The sequence below is a fragment of the Microcaecilia unicolor genome, chromosome 2 (genome assembly GCF_901765095.1).
Source record: "Microcaecilia unicolor chromosome 2, aMicUni1.1, whole genome shotgun sequence".
In the NCBI taxonomy this organism is placed as follows: domain Eukaryota; kingdom Metazoa; phylum Chordata; class Amphibia; order Gymnophiona; family Siphonopidae; genus Microcaecilia; species Microcaecilia unicolor.
Window position 1 is genome coordinate 291383684 of NC_044032.1, and position 15172 is coordinate 291398855.

The window sequence follows — 15172 nt, forward strand, 5'->3', positions numbered from 1 at the left end:
CATGTCAGATTTGGTTCCCTCTTCTTCTGGAATTGTCCTCCGAAGAACCATGGAGATTGGAGTTTTCCAACCCTCATCATCCAGAATGAGGGATCGCTTCTACATCCGAGCCTCCAGTCTCTGGCTCTCTCAGCCTGGATGTTGAGAGCCTAGAATTCGCTTCCTTGGGTCTTTCGGAGTGTGTCTCCCGGGTCTTGCTTCCAGAAAAGATTCCACTAAGAGGTGTTATTCTTTCAAATGGAGAAGGTTTGCCGTCTGGTGTGACAGCATGGCCATAGATTCTCTCTCTTTTCCCACACAGACCCTGCTTGAATACCTTCTACACTTATCAGAGTGTGGTCTGAAGACCAACTCCGTAAGGGTTCACCTTAGTACAATTATTGCTATCATTGGCTTGTAGAAGGTAAGCCTATCTCTGGGCAGCCTCTAGTGGTTCACTTTATGAGAGGTTTGCTTTTGTCAATGCACCCTGTCAAACCTCCACCAGTGTCATGGGATCTCAACGTCGTTCTTACCCAACTGATGAAAGCTCCTCTTGAGGCACTGAATTCCTGCCATCTGAAGTACTTGACCTGGAAAGACGTTTTCTTGGTGACTGTTACTTCAGCTCATAGGGTCAATGAGCTTCAGGCCTTAGTAGTGGATGTACCTTATACTAAATTTCATCAAAACAGAGTAGTCCTTCGAATGCGCCCTAAGTTCCTGCCGAAGGTGGTGTCGGAGTTCCATCTGAACCAGTCGATCGTCTTGCCAACCAACATTCTTTCCACATCCTCATGCCTGTCCTGGCGAAAACAGCTTGCACACCTTGGGCTGCAAGAGAGCATTGGCCTTTTACATGGAGCGGACGAGACCCTTCAGACAGAAACGCACCATAGCCAATTGGCTAGCAGATTACGTCTCCTTCACTTATGCCCAGGCTGGGCTGACTTTGGAGAGTCATGTCACAGCTCACAATGTCAGAGCCATGGCTGCGTCGGTAGCCCACTCGAAGTCATCCTCTATTGAAGAAATTTGTACGGCTGCGATGTGGTCTTCAGTCCACACATTCACATCTCATTACTGCCTTTAGCAGGATACCCGATGCGACAGTCTGTTTGGGCAGTCAGTGTAGCAGAATCTGTTTGGGGTCTGGAATCCAACTCCACCCTCTTAGGCCTGTTTTATTCTGTTCCAGGCTGCACTCTCATCTATTTTGTATATAGTTTTCAAGTTAATCTGCATTAAGTCCTCGCCGTTACGAGGCCCAGTTGACCAGTGTTTGTTGTTTCGGGTGAGCCTGGATGCTAAGGATTCCCCACTTGTAAGAATGGTTAAGCCTGCTTGTCCTTAGAGAAAGCGAAGATAATTACCTGTAGCAGGTACTCTTCAAGGACAGCAGGCTTCTTATTCTCACAATCCCGCCCACCTCCTGTGGAGTTGTCTATTCCATGATTTTATTTGTTTTTGCTTGGTATTAAATTGAAGCGGTGTGTTCGCACGGTAGGTTGGAAGGTACTCGCGCATGCGCACTGGAGTGTGGCTCACGCTTCTGATTTTTCCTCTTGCAATAACCGGGCAACACAGGATGGCGTCTATCTACTTGTGAGAATAAGAGCCCTGCTGTCCTCGGAGAATATCTGCTACAGGTAAGTATCTTAGCTTTCTGTTTTGAGCATGTTCAGGGGTCAAGTGGTTTTCATAAGTCAAGTCAGGAACCTTCGTGGGTTTCTGCAGCCGACACTGGCAGGCGATAACGATTCACAGTCAGAGGCCATCTCTGTGGCTTCCCTTCTGCCGCTTCCCACCCTCTCTACTTCAATTTCCTGTTTTGACGCTAAACAGGAAGTTGCAGTAGAGAGTGGGACGCAGCAGGAGGAAGGCCATGGAGACGGTCTCTTACTGTGAATCGTTGCTGGTAGGGAGACCATCGGGGAGGAATACGGGAAGGGGAAGAAATCGTTTTACCACTTCCCTCTGAAGTGACACTACCAGAACCTCATGAACCGGTTGACAGTCCCAGGTATAACCCGAGACTGCTTCCAAATATCAGAAAGACAAGTAAAACTGGAGAAATCCACCCCCCCCCCTCCCCCGGGGTAATCCCCTGCTGCTGATTAGTTAAAGTCTATAGCAATCTCGGAGATCAAGTATCTGATCAGCCAATTGGTGGCGCTGCAGGCACTTATGGCCCTTTGTCACCCGTTGCCACTTAGGATGAGACTTCAATACTGAAGAGGGTCGACTTGAGCCTGAAGCCAGCGGCATAACAGAGGGCTATCCCTAAGGTAGAATTTCATGGGTCTCAGCCAAGAACCGGACCTGGTGGAGATGGCCATCTTTGTAAAAAAAAAAACAGCAAAAGGATGCTGCCATCTATAATGAATCCCAGCTCACAGAGTCATTTAGTAAAGGGCCTCAAATCCGCCCATCGCTTAAGGGTGGCCAAGGCCAAGGTCCTGATAGATTTCCACATTGTAAGAATCCCACTGAAAGTTGTTAGACGAGCTGCCTTCAAAATGTGCTCCTTTAGCTTAAAGTCACAAAAGCATGCTATAATGTCTTTAGGGTAGGGTTTTCCCAGTGCCCAATGTGCGTGTTTTATTAAGATGGTGCTGGGGTCTATCTTTATCTCTTCCTTCGATAGCAGCGAGCTAGCCAGCCATTGCACCACGTTTTCACAATCTGCGTAGGTAGGAATCTCCGGCAGCCCCTGGAAGCAAAGGTTACAGCACCGGCTCCGATTTTTCCAAATCCTCTAATTTATCAGCGAGCTCTTGGGCACCAAGCCAAAAATCAACCTGCTGGTCCAGGGACCCCATTGCCTTTGCATGCTCTTCAAGCCTGCTAACCATCTCCTCCAGCCGATGTCCCAGATCTCACTGCGCAGGTCAGCTCCCTATACCGCAAGCTCTGAACGAAAACTGTCTTAATGTCTGTTTTTATTTCTTGGAGCCGGTTTTTCAGTTCATTAAAGGAAGTATGTTCGGCCACTATCTGATCATCCCCAGACCCAAACAAATCCTGAGACAACCCTCCCATTTGGATCCATTGCTTGTGCTGCTACTTGTTCTAGGCCGACCACATAGCCTGTGAGACCTGCCATCATAAGCAAACTGGGTCAGATCTATAGAGCCCAATCGGGTGTCCATCGAATCGTTGCACTCCACTCACTTTTAAAAAAGATAAATCAAGCTGGCCTTAGGTAGTGAAATATCTAAATATTGGTATGGGTGGATGGGAGCTCACTACTGAAGTAGCCACTCTGCTCGGTGATATCAGTTTCTCCTAGCAATGTTTTTCAATGCAAGGTCCAGGGGCCATTGTCAGCCCCCATTGTATTTCTGGCTTTTTTTTTTTTTTTTTCTGCTACTCAGCCTCTCTACCCAGGCTCAGAACAGGATAAGACATGTCTCAATGGACAAAAGAAAATTCATTTGGAAATGCTCAGAACCTTGAGGATATTCCCCAATGAAGTTTGAAAGTGGGCTCGTGGGAATGGATGTCATTGCCGCACACTAGTCAGCAGTGTTGTGATCCTGCATGGGAAGATGTTTGGCAGCTCTCCATCTTATTAGAATCCACAGCTTAAAAATTAAAGAAGACCACTGCTTTATAGGGTGACAGCATAAACCAGTCATTCTTAGTCTCTGTCTGCTGGCAGGAGTGCATATTACGTGTCTGGTCTTGAGGGACTCAGGGAAATAACATTTGCAGATAAGAGCTAATTTCAATTTTTTGTTTCCAGGTTGGCTTTGTCTAAATAAAAATAAAATGGCCTGTTGTACAAAAAGTGTTTATACCCATTGGAATTTTTTTTCTATTCTACCCCTTTTTTTTTAAAGTCAGCATGTAGCTGCTACTATTAGACTGTAATCTCTGTCGATCAGGGACTATCTCTTACATGTTCAGTGTACAGCCCTGCATATGTCTAGTAGCACTATAGAAACGATAAGTAGTAGTAGTACTAAGCTGGCCCACACATTACTGTTCAGATGTAGTTATTTCTGCATGTGTGGTGAAGCACTCTAGAAAGTGCTACAGCTTTGTGAGCAATGCTCAGACCTTGTACTTTGTTAGTGACATCACCCATCTGTGAGGACCGGTATCCTGTTGTCCTTGGAGAACATCTGTTGCAAGTAAGCAACTTTGCTTTATAGTGTGTCTGTGAATCTACCCTCTTAACCAGTTCCTGAATGAAGAAAAAATATTAACACTATCAGATTGTGAGTCAGGATTCTGAATTTGTGTTTCTTCTCTTCTCTTCCTCACTGCAGCTTTCACTAGCCGTCTGAGTGGAAACCGTGGTGTGCAGTATACCCGTTTAGCCGTGCAGCGAGGAGGAACCTTTCAGATGGGTGGCAGCAGCAGCCATACCAGGTAGGGATCAGCAGATGAACTTTTTCAAACCTTTTTTTCACCTCGCTTTAACACCCTGACCAGAGCCTTTTAGAGGTATAATACCTCCATTGCACTCTACCTAAAAAAGTGAGTTAAGGCACGTAGACCACTCTATCAGGGGAAAATTGGGTTAGTATATGAGAAAAGGCCAAACCAGCAGAAATCTAAAAGAGTTCAGTATCAGGTATTTCTTAAGCAATGCTTCATCCCAGACCACTTTTATAGAATGGGTACATTGGCTACGAATAAATGTTGAAGGGAATTTAATGGAAAGGACAACACTGTAGCATATATTTGTGAATCATGAATCGCTCGTTAATGAAACTCTTTTCAAAGATTAGAAGCACTATTAAATAGAACAGGAATTCTTGTTTAAGGCTATAGTAGGGTGATTTGGCACGAATCCCAAGTTTGGGAGATAATCCTGTGTACAATTGAAGAAATATTTGCTGCTGGGTGGAAAGTTGTGACCAGAAACTGGGAGAAAATCCGTCTCTTTTTTTTTTTTTTTTTTTTTTTTGTGGACTGGCTGGTTAAAGCAGCTCCACGTAGGTGTCTTACAAGTTGCCCAACTTGTGTCTGCTGTATAGAAGCCCTAAAAATTTAAGGGGGCTTTCTGAGCAGGTGCAAGTGCTCTTGACCTTTTGGTAACAGTTCTCCCTGTCAGTCCATTTAATCCACTCAGCATGTCCAGATTGTTTTGCTTGCTCTCCTTTCACAAAAACAAAAAACATACCCATTCTACAATACTGTTTTCATTAAACTTGATCTCACTTAACGGGATGCACTCAACAGGCTTCAGTAAAGAGGTGCCACTGCCATTCTTTTCACCTAAAGCACCCAGTGATAAGCTACACAGACCATCTCATGTTGTTGAGGCTCCTCCCTGCAGTGCTAAAGGCATATGGTGCATAAGGATGTCATAGCACTGTTTCAGTGCTGCTGCAAAGTTCTTAACTATTGCACAAGATGCTCACCATGATGCAGGTGGAAACAGGAACTGCACTGATCACCTGGGCACAACTGATTCCCATTCCAATAACCTGGTGTTCACTCTGTGGAGAAAGTACTAGCAGCATTACCCATAGACAAAGATGCTGTAATCATAGATAAAACACAAAACGAAAACAATATTTTTTTTAAAACACTATAAATAAAATTTATATAAGCACTGGATCAACCCATAGCACTAAATCAATTAAAAAAAAAAGATGTGGGGGAGGGAGGAAGAGGCTCAAACAGTTTCATATGTCAGATGCTGAAGCTGAATACTACATTCACCCATACTTCATCACCTTATACACCCCTTCAAAATAATTAAATTTGCAAACTGAATATGTAAACTACCAGAGATAAGAGAGAATTTTTCAAGATGCACACTTATCTGAGTTGAGATTCAGTTCATAGATCCTCTCCTAAGTATGTGAAATAGAAGTCTGTAAATCCTCCACAGCAAATCACTCTTTTTAAGCAAATCAGACTCTCTAATTCAAAAAAGTATTTAGTGGCTCCTCTGCCTTATTGTTGTTATAATTGATGGTTGTAACTTCTGGCCAATGGCTCCAACCTTGCAGGTGTTTTTACTTCATAAGGCTTCTTTATGGAGCGCAAACGATAAATCCCATGGACTGCACCTTAGATAATCCAAGTCACAAGCAGGAGTGTCCATGTAGAACCAGTAACACCTGCTTCTCTAGTTATTTTTCCTGCATAGTTAGCCTATCTCCAATATACACTAAATAAAAGCAACCTACTGATACAAAAGTCCCACCTCCTCTTCCTCCCCACCCCACCACCAACCACATCATTATGGTATAGATATGGCAAAAATTGTTTAGACTATTTCTTGTTAGGAAACTCTAATATTGCCTCACTGCCTCTCAGACCTCAGTTATTCTCCTGTGTCCCACAGCCCTTCCTCTGTGATCCATGTCTGTCCATGATCTGCTTATTTTAGTCAATGACACAGAAGAACTGGTGCCCCATATTACCTAGGAAACGGATCCTTTAGGTACATCAGATGTTTCTGACCAGGTCTATGCCTCCAGGGATTCTGTTGAACCCCTTCCCTAAAACAACCAAAACCACCCTTTACTAAAATTGGCTAATCAGATTTCTCTTGTTTACACAAACATAAGCAGTCCCATAAAACGAAATCCTAGGGATTTTTGAATTTTTTTTAGAAACATCTGAAGACAATCCCTACCATGTCACAAGATCCTCCAGATAGATATGGCAACCTTCCCCTGCCCAATCAATTTTCTGTGTCCCAAGATGCCTTGAAATCAGATGAGGCTTTACTGTTACAAAAGAATAAACCTCAACTCCCAAGGCAGTCATGGTAGAATCTGCCTCATAAAAAATAAAACAGCATTTGGTCTTATTCCAACAGGGCCCCCATGTCACCCTTCCTCCTCCACTCCCAGTGAGGACCAGTAAATGGTGGATGCTACATAGTCCTTTGAAAAACTTTCTTGCTTAAATGCATGCATCTCAGCCCATCAGTTCCAGTCGGTTCAGTATTTGTATTCTATTCTAAAGAAAATGAAAACATTCCTGTCTTCCTTAGGGACCTACTACTCCAAATGCATGGGTATATGCATGTCTGCTAGCAGATAGAATCTGAGAACTATTGACTTCAATGTGACCTCTGAGTCCTTTACAGCCCATATCCAGCTAGTCTTTTTTTTTTTTTTTTTTAGGGTGCATACCTGTGTAGCCCAGGTCTGGTAGAGGTAAGCTACGTAAGGTTGACAGGGACATTTTTCTTGGGGAGGAAAGGAGGCACATGTAAACATAGTAGCCATTACAAAAAACATACTCAACTGGGAAAGAAAATTCTTAATATTACAAGTGGTTAGAGCCAGTGTGGTTCATTGTTTGCCCAAGGGTGTCACGGTAGTCCTGATCCCCTTCCTTTCCCCTCTCCTCTTCTGCCTTTGGTGGCCTAGAGAGTGTTTTCTGCCTTGAGTCCTTCCCCCTCTGCTGTTAGGGAAAGAATTTTGAGTGCCTGGCTGGAGACAGATGGTGGCAGACCGGCAGAGGAAAGAAAATAGAGAGAAATAAGTCCAACAGCAAATTATTTCTCTGTGGTTGCTGCCTGGTGTTTGGGGAGAGTTAGCTTGCCTCCAGAGTAGTGGCTCTCAACACAGTCATTGAGGCACACCTTGCTAGGCAGGTTTTCAGGATCTACAGTATGAATACATGAGAGATTTGCGTGCACTGTGCTCGATTACGGGCCAGATTGTCAGGTTGGGAGGAGAGGGGAGAGAGAAAAGTGCTGCAGTCACCCACAGGAGGCAGGGAAGCCTTGCAATCAAAAGTGAGGCCTGGGAAAGAGCGCCTATTGAGCCCATAGGCCCAAGAATGTGCAGCAAACTTAGATAGTAGCAGCCCTAATTTCAGTGGGAAGTGCCTCTACTTTGGATCATCCCATGGAGCTGCCCCTCTCTCTGCTGCTCAAGTTAATAGAGCTTTGGGCAGCGATTAAGCATGCTTCAAGGCAGAATGCTTTTCTATTGTGTGTGGGGGAGGGGGGTTCCAATTGCAGTTTACATCCAGTGTATGAGGCATTCTGTATGCCTTTTTTATATGCAGCTCTATCTCATGCATATTCATTGTGGATATCCTGAAAAGCTGACTGGCTAGGTGTGCTTAAGAACTGGGTTGAGAAGCACTGGGCTCGAATGTGTTTCTGATGGGCTGAGCTCATCTTAGGTGATCAGGGAGATTCCCTGCAGAGAATTTGCAGGGAAGTCAGTAAGATGGAAATGGTCTCAATCTTCCTGGCAGGTGCATGTATGATCTCATACGGACTTCAGCGAAAGGAATGGTAGTGCGCAGGTAGTTGTGGTTGTGAAGTAGGTCAGCAGATATGGCATCCAAAATTAGGCTTAGCAAGCTCAGCTTCCATGGTAAGTTGCTATTTGATGAAAACCTGAATGTGTGAGTTAAGAGCCTTGTGGAAGCTAAGGTCCCCATGCTTGCTGGAAGATAAGCTGAGTAGCTCGAAAGGTGGTACATATCCAGGGACAATTTTAGAGATGCTCAATGGTACCGCCTGGGTAGATCGAGTGGGTCTTAGCAAGGGAGGTATTTTCAGAGAGAGCAGTACTTTCAAGGTGATAGGCAGGCTGGCTGGGACACAAGGCATTCACTTCAGGACAAGTGAGAGAGAACCAATGAAGATGTCTGGGCCCATCTCCTGTTACCAATAGGAGGTTGTCTGCAGAGGTTTTATCACAGGTGGACCCAGATTACCAAGGATTAGTGAGTCCTTTTCGGTTGGCACTAAAGGCAGCGGTCATACTCTGCAGAGGCTGGTGCAGCTCCAGGCCTTGATGCAATACTGCCCAGTGAATTTGGTTCATGAAAGTACTTCATATTTCAGGCTGACCAAAAGGTTTTATCCAAAATAGATTTGACTGCTTTTTTGGAAGATACTCAAGATGTAATCAATGATAGGTCCACTCTTTTGGTCACTGTGGCTTCTGAATTAGATAAAAATTTGATTGTATTCCCCCCCCCCCCCCCCCCCCCAAAAAAAAAAAAAGTGCAATTTATATTTTTCCTGATCTATCCCGAGCGACTCAGCTTAGGTGTAAGGCCTTCTTTTTAGCACTGAAACCTAGGGTGGTTGCTTTGTCTGCCACTTTTTTCCTGAAATTTCATGAAATTTCTCTCTTTACAGGGCTAACAGTTTATTTTTTGGGATTCACTACAATTGGAACAATATTTTAGTGATCACGAGGAGTATCTTTTTTGAATTATGTAAGAGTACTTCAATTGGTAAGACACCAAATTAATGTTAGGGTTTTGCCTAACTTGATTTCCTTCTGTTTTTTTCTTTTCTGTGAGTTAGGTCATCTCCCATTGATGTGGGCTAGTTGGTTTTCTTTATGATTTGAATGCCTTGTTTGCTGATTCCATTTTTTGTACTTTGTGGAAAATGTACATAAAAGTTTATAAGCAATTAAAAAAAAGGAAAGTACTTCATAGTGCCCTAGAAGGAATGTTCTAGATCTCAGGAGTGTCAACAGAGCCCTCAAATTCCAAAGTTTTGCATGGATATCTTACAGTCGCTCATTTTAGCAGTCAGAAAAGGTGCATTTTAGGCTTCCGTGAGATCTAGGAATGTTGACCTGCATATCACCATTCGGCGGGCGCAGCAGAGTTCCTTCATTTTGCAGTCTTAAGGCAGCACTTCCAGTTCTGTGCCCTGCCATTTTGATAAGCATCAGGATATTCAGGAGTCTTTCAAACACAAAGGAATTCCCCAGATGCACCATGTCGAGTGGCACATTCCATGGTGCGCCTATACCCTATTTCTCAGGTGGACTGGGATACCTTGCACCTGCTCACAGTAGGTGCAGTGGTATCTGTATTAACAAAGACTACTGTTCTGTGGATTGAAGAACAGCCTCAATCCGCAAGTCTGTCGCATGGAGAAAATGTTGAAGCAGAGTTTTGATGTTTCCATTTTGGTGGTACAAGCAGCGATCTGTGGGGGTTTTGTAGGCAGGGCCTGTTACCATTGGGCAGAAAGGGTTGTGGATTGTCAGACTGATTGATCCCTTAGTAAAGCAGGAGATCTCTAAGACTGAGATGGGTGCATCCTTTTTGGCTGATGCCTTGTCTGATCTCAGGGCTTCCTCAAAATTGATAGCCATGGGGGTAGTGGCTCACAGATCTCTTGGACTCCAAAGCTGGTCTGCAGATGTAGCTTCCTTAACCCAGTTAAGGAAGTTCCCCTTCAGGGGGAACCTTTTGTTTGGTGAAGAGTTAGTTAACCTTGTTTAAGAGCCTTGGGAGATAAAGGTCCTGAGGCTGCCTATGACAAACCAAGACCTGGAACTCATTGAGTCACATTCAGGGAGGCTTGTCGCTATTGCCTGTGAAGGATTAATGGCAACCAGAAGAACGGGTTCTACCAGAGGGCCCAGTCCTTTCGGGATGGTCAACATGGGGGCCGGGACTCTGGTTTAGTTGCCCCAGATCAGTGTTATGGGACACAATGAAAGTTTTGAGGCCCACCTTCTGTTTGCAGTACAGGTGTAGTTTTACTAAAGGTGGGCTCAGATTACTTTGGGCCATTGGGTTCTCAAGATTGTGCTCTGGAGTTTGTGTTTTCTCTACTGGGTGCTTTTCTAGAGTCTCCTTGTTGGGCCTTCTGGGAGATTTTTACAAATGCTGGTTTCTCTTTGGGTGGTGATTCCCATTCCACAGGAGGATTGGGGCACCGGTTGGTACTTTTTCATGGTGCCAAAGAGAGAAGGAACTCTTTGGCCAATTCTGGATCAGAAGAGAGTGAACCAAGCACTACGAACTCCCAGATTCTGTATGGAGACTCTTTGCGCTTAGTCATTGTTTCAGTATAGCAGGGCAAATTCCTTACCTTCCTGGATTTATTGACCACCTTTATGAAGAGATTCACCTAAGGTAGTGTATAGCAGGTACAATTTAGCATAACACTAACACTTGCAATTTTGTTAACAGCGTAACAATAGTAAAATGGCCAAAATAAAGCATAAATACAATCATTGAGGTAAACTTGAAAATGGTGAATTTAAACCTAGTAACCTGAAACAGTATCAGAAATACACACATTTAACAGCACTGTAGAACAATCATATAACAGAAATGTGGTTTAATTCTCTTTTGGTATGCAAAGGTTTTATGTTTGTGATTGTGCCTCTGTGGCTGCTTGCAGCTTGGTTGGTTTATTCTAGTGTTTTACTTCTTGTTCGAGTGTATGGTGTAGCTGGTGAATCTTTCCTGTCATTTTATTGGAGTTCCTTTTCTACTTCATTTAATTGTTTATTAGTCAAATTAGTAGAAACAGATACAACATACGCATATAGAAATACACAAATGACCAATCATTGATATGACGCATCAAACAGGCATGTGCAAACAGTTGAATACCCTTAGATTTGGGAAGAGCAACTTTGGTATAAGGCAAATGAGGTTTTTTTGTCCTGCCACAGAAAGCTATTTACCAACTTTATGGTGAAATTAGATCTTACCTGCTAATTTTCTTTCCTCTAGACCCTCCAGACCGGTCAAGACGCGTGGGTTATGTCCTCCTACCAGCAGAGGGAGACTGAGAAACACTGAGCTTTTGAATACTGTATATATAACCTGTGCAGTACATCCACTAGCCAGTACAACACTAACAAAGCAGAGAAACCATAACACTAACTATAATGAGCAACCCTGTACGTGGTCACTGCCAACTGGACACTTTCTTTATTTCTCTTACTGTGTCCCTTTTTTCGTGTGTGCTTCCACAGGTGGACTACCAAACACTGTCACACCTGTCCAGACTCCAACCAACAAAAAACTGGTAAACCAGAGTCTGAATCCATAGACACAACAATCAACAGCTGCCAAGAAATAACAGACCAACCATACCTCCTGGCCTAAAATACAGACAGACAGATAGACAGGGCGGGCCTTGACCGGTCTGGAGGGTCTAGAGGAAAGAAAATTAGCAGGTAAGATCTAATTTCACCTTCCTCCACGACCCTCCAGACCGGTCAAGACGCGTGGGACGTACCAAAGCAGTAAATATCCTACGGGCGGGATCCACGAAGGCCAGAGGTCAACACTGCAGCCCCAAAGCCTGCCTCTTCCTTTGCATGCACATCAATCCTATAATGCTTAACAAAGGAATGCAAAGAAGACCAAACCGCCGCTCGACAAATATCTAACGGAGGAATCATGCTACATTCCGCCCAAGAGGCCGCCATTCCCCTGGTAGAATGGGTCGAAAACTCTTTAGGAGCCAAGCGACCTTTTAGCAAATAAGCTGAAACAATCGCCTCCTTTAACCACCTTGCTATCGTTGCCTTGGAAGCTGCCGCGCCCTTCTTTGCACCACCATGCAGGACGAACAAACGATCAGAAACTCTATACTCCCGAGTTCTGGAAATATAACAGCGCAAGACTCTCCGCACATCTAGCTTTACCAGACGACGCTGCTCCGTATCCCCCGCCAAATTACCCAAAACTGGCAAGGAAATGACTTGATTAACATGAAACTCTGAGACCACCTTGGGCAAAAAGGATAGTACTGGCCGCAACGAAACCTTTTCCTTGGAAAAAATCAAGAAGGGTTCTCTACAAGACAAAGCATGAAGCTCCGACACCCTCCGAGCTGAAGTAATGGCCACCAAGAAAACCGTCTTTAATGAAAGGTCCTTGTCCGAAACAGCAACCAAGGGCTCAAACGGCGGCCTAACCAAAGCATCCAGAACGAGATTCAAATCCCACGGAGGCACCATCCGCCGCCGAGGCGGTCGCAGCAACTTAACGCCCTTCAAAAAACGAACCACATCAGGACTAGAAGCTAAAGACTTCCCCTGAACCTTCCCCCGAAAACAGGACAAAGCTGCCACCTGTACTTTTAAAGAGGACAAGGCCAGACCCCTGTCCATACCATCCTGTAGGAACTCTAATACATCAGTCACAGACGCACGAAAAGGAAGAACCTGTCTACCTGCGCACCAATGCTCAAAAACTCTCTAAACCCGGACATAAGCCAACAAAGTAGATTGCCTACGAGAGCTCAACATTGTGGCGATAACTCTGGCCAAAAAACCCTTCTTCTTTAACCTGTGCCTCTCAAGAGCCAGGCCGTAAGCGAGAACCGATCCGGATCTGGCATAACTATTGGGCCCTGACACAACACCACTGAATCTGACAACGGAAGAGGGTCTGCTACCGCCAGCCGTACCAGATCTCCGAACCACGGCCGACGCGGCCAATTCGGGGCTATCAAAATCACCCGTCCGGGGTGCCGAGCTATGCGTTGAACTACGCGTCCGACTAACGGCCATGGAGGAAAAACATACAGCAACTCCTGAGGCCAGGGCACCAGCAGAGCGTCGATCCCTTCCGCTCGAGGGTCCCTCCAACGACTGAAAAACCTCGGCACTTGAGCATTGTGGGCCGTTGCCATCAGGTCCACCTCGGGAAGACCCCAGACCGACACAATGCGCTCGAACACCGACCGATGCAGAGACCACTCTCCGGGGTCTAGAGTATGCCTGCTCAGGTAATCTGCGTCCACATTGTCCACTCCGGCCACATGTGCCGCGGAGAGCGCTAGCAGGTGACTCTCCGCACATTGGCACAACAACGCCGCCTCCTCCCCGACCGCCTGACTCTTTGTGCCCCCCTGACGGTTGACATAAGCCACGGCGGTGACGTTGTCGCAGAAGACCCTGACTGCTTTCCGGCACAGGAGACTCTGAAAAGCCTGAAGCGCGAGCCGAATGGCCCGAGTTTCCAAACGATTGATGGACCACTGAGCCTCTAACTGAGTCCACCGACCTTGAGCCACTTGCCCGAGACAATGAGCTCCCCAGCCTTGTAGACTGGCATCTGTGACGAGGACCACCCATTGCGGGGCCTCCAACGGCATTCCCTTTTCCAGATTGTCTGTGTCTAGCCACCACCGGAGACTGAGGCGTGGGATTACCGCCAGCTGAAGACGACTGTCCAACTCCTGACTCAGTGGTGACCAACGACTGAGAAGAGCTGACTGCAACTGCCGCATGTGCGCCGGGGCCCACGGAACTACCTCTATGGTGGCCGCCATCAACCCCAGGACTTGCAGATACTCCCGGGCCGTCGGTGCTGAGTCCGCCAGAAACCGACGAATCTGACCCTGCAACTTGCGAATCCGGGGACCCGGCAAGAATACTCGACCCTTCTTGGTATCGAAAAGCACCCCCAGATATTCCAGCGACTGCGACGGCACAAGATGACTCTTGCCGAAGTTCACTACCCAGCCCAGAGACTGAAGAAACTGAACCACTCGAGCAGTAGCCATCTCGCTCTCCGACCTGGACTTGGCTCGAATCAGCCAATCGTCCAGGTACGGGTGCACCAGAACACCCTGCCTCCGCAAAGCCGCTGCCACTACTACCATAACTTTGGAAAACGTTCGGGGAGCCGTTGCTAGTCCGAAAGGTAGAGCACAGAACTGAAAGTGCTTCCCTAATACCGAAAAGCGAAGAAATCGCTGATGAGCAGCACGAATAGGAATGTGGAGATAAGCTTCCGTCAAATCCAAAGACGTTAGAAACTCTCCGTCCTGAACCGCGACAATGACCGACCGCAACGTTTCCATGCGAAACGAGGGAACCTTGAGAGCTGCATTGACCCTCTTTAGATCTAAGATAGGCCGAAAGGCATCCTCCTTCTTTGGGACCACAAAATAGATCGAATAGCAGCCCGAGCCGCGCTGAGCGAGGGGAACCGGTACCACCGCCCCCAACCTGATCAGCCGAGCCAACGTGTCCCGCACAGCTGCCCGCTTGAGCCTCGAATGACAAGGGGACTCCAAGAACCTTTCGGGAGGTGAACTGTTGAACTCCAGGGCATAGCCGTCTCGCACCACCTCGAGAACCCACTGATCTGAAGTGATTTGGGCCCAGTTCTGGTAAAAAAGACTCAGACGAGCCCCTACCCGAACCAGAGCCTGGGCCCGCACACCTTCATTGTGCATTACGCCCCAAGACCTGCCCTCCCGTGGAAAAGTCACGCCCTCCGCGACGACTCCCACGAAAGGACTGGGTGCGCTGGAAGAAACGACCCCTAGGAGCCCCACTAGACCTCCCTGGCCTATACCGACGAGCCTCCTTAAACCGACCTCGGGAGGAAGTGCCCCTGGAAGCCGCCTTGGAACGAAAATCCGGAAGCCTAGGGGCCTTGGCATCACTGAGACCTTTCACCAACTTATCCAATTCCTCACCAAAAAGCATGGACCCCTTGAAGGGAAGAG

General features: G+C 46.3%; 1 protein-coding gene across 1 annotated transcript in view; it reads left to right on the forward strand.

Annotated features, from left to right (window-relative positions):
• Positions 1-15172, forward strand: part of HUWE1 (HECT, UBA and WWE domain containing E3 ubiquitin protein ligase 1) — a 1034695-nt gene that overhangs the window by 803680 nt on the left and 215843 nt on the right. The window contains 1 exon segment of the mRNA XM_030194273.1: positions 4257-4359. Coding sequence (XP_030050133.1) covers positions 4257-4359 — 103 coding nt within the window.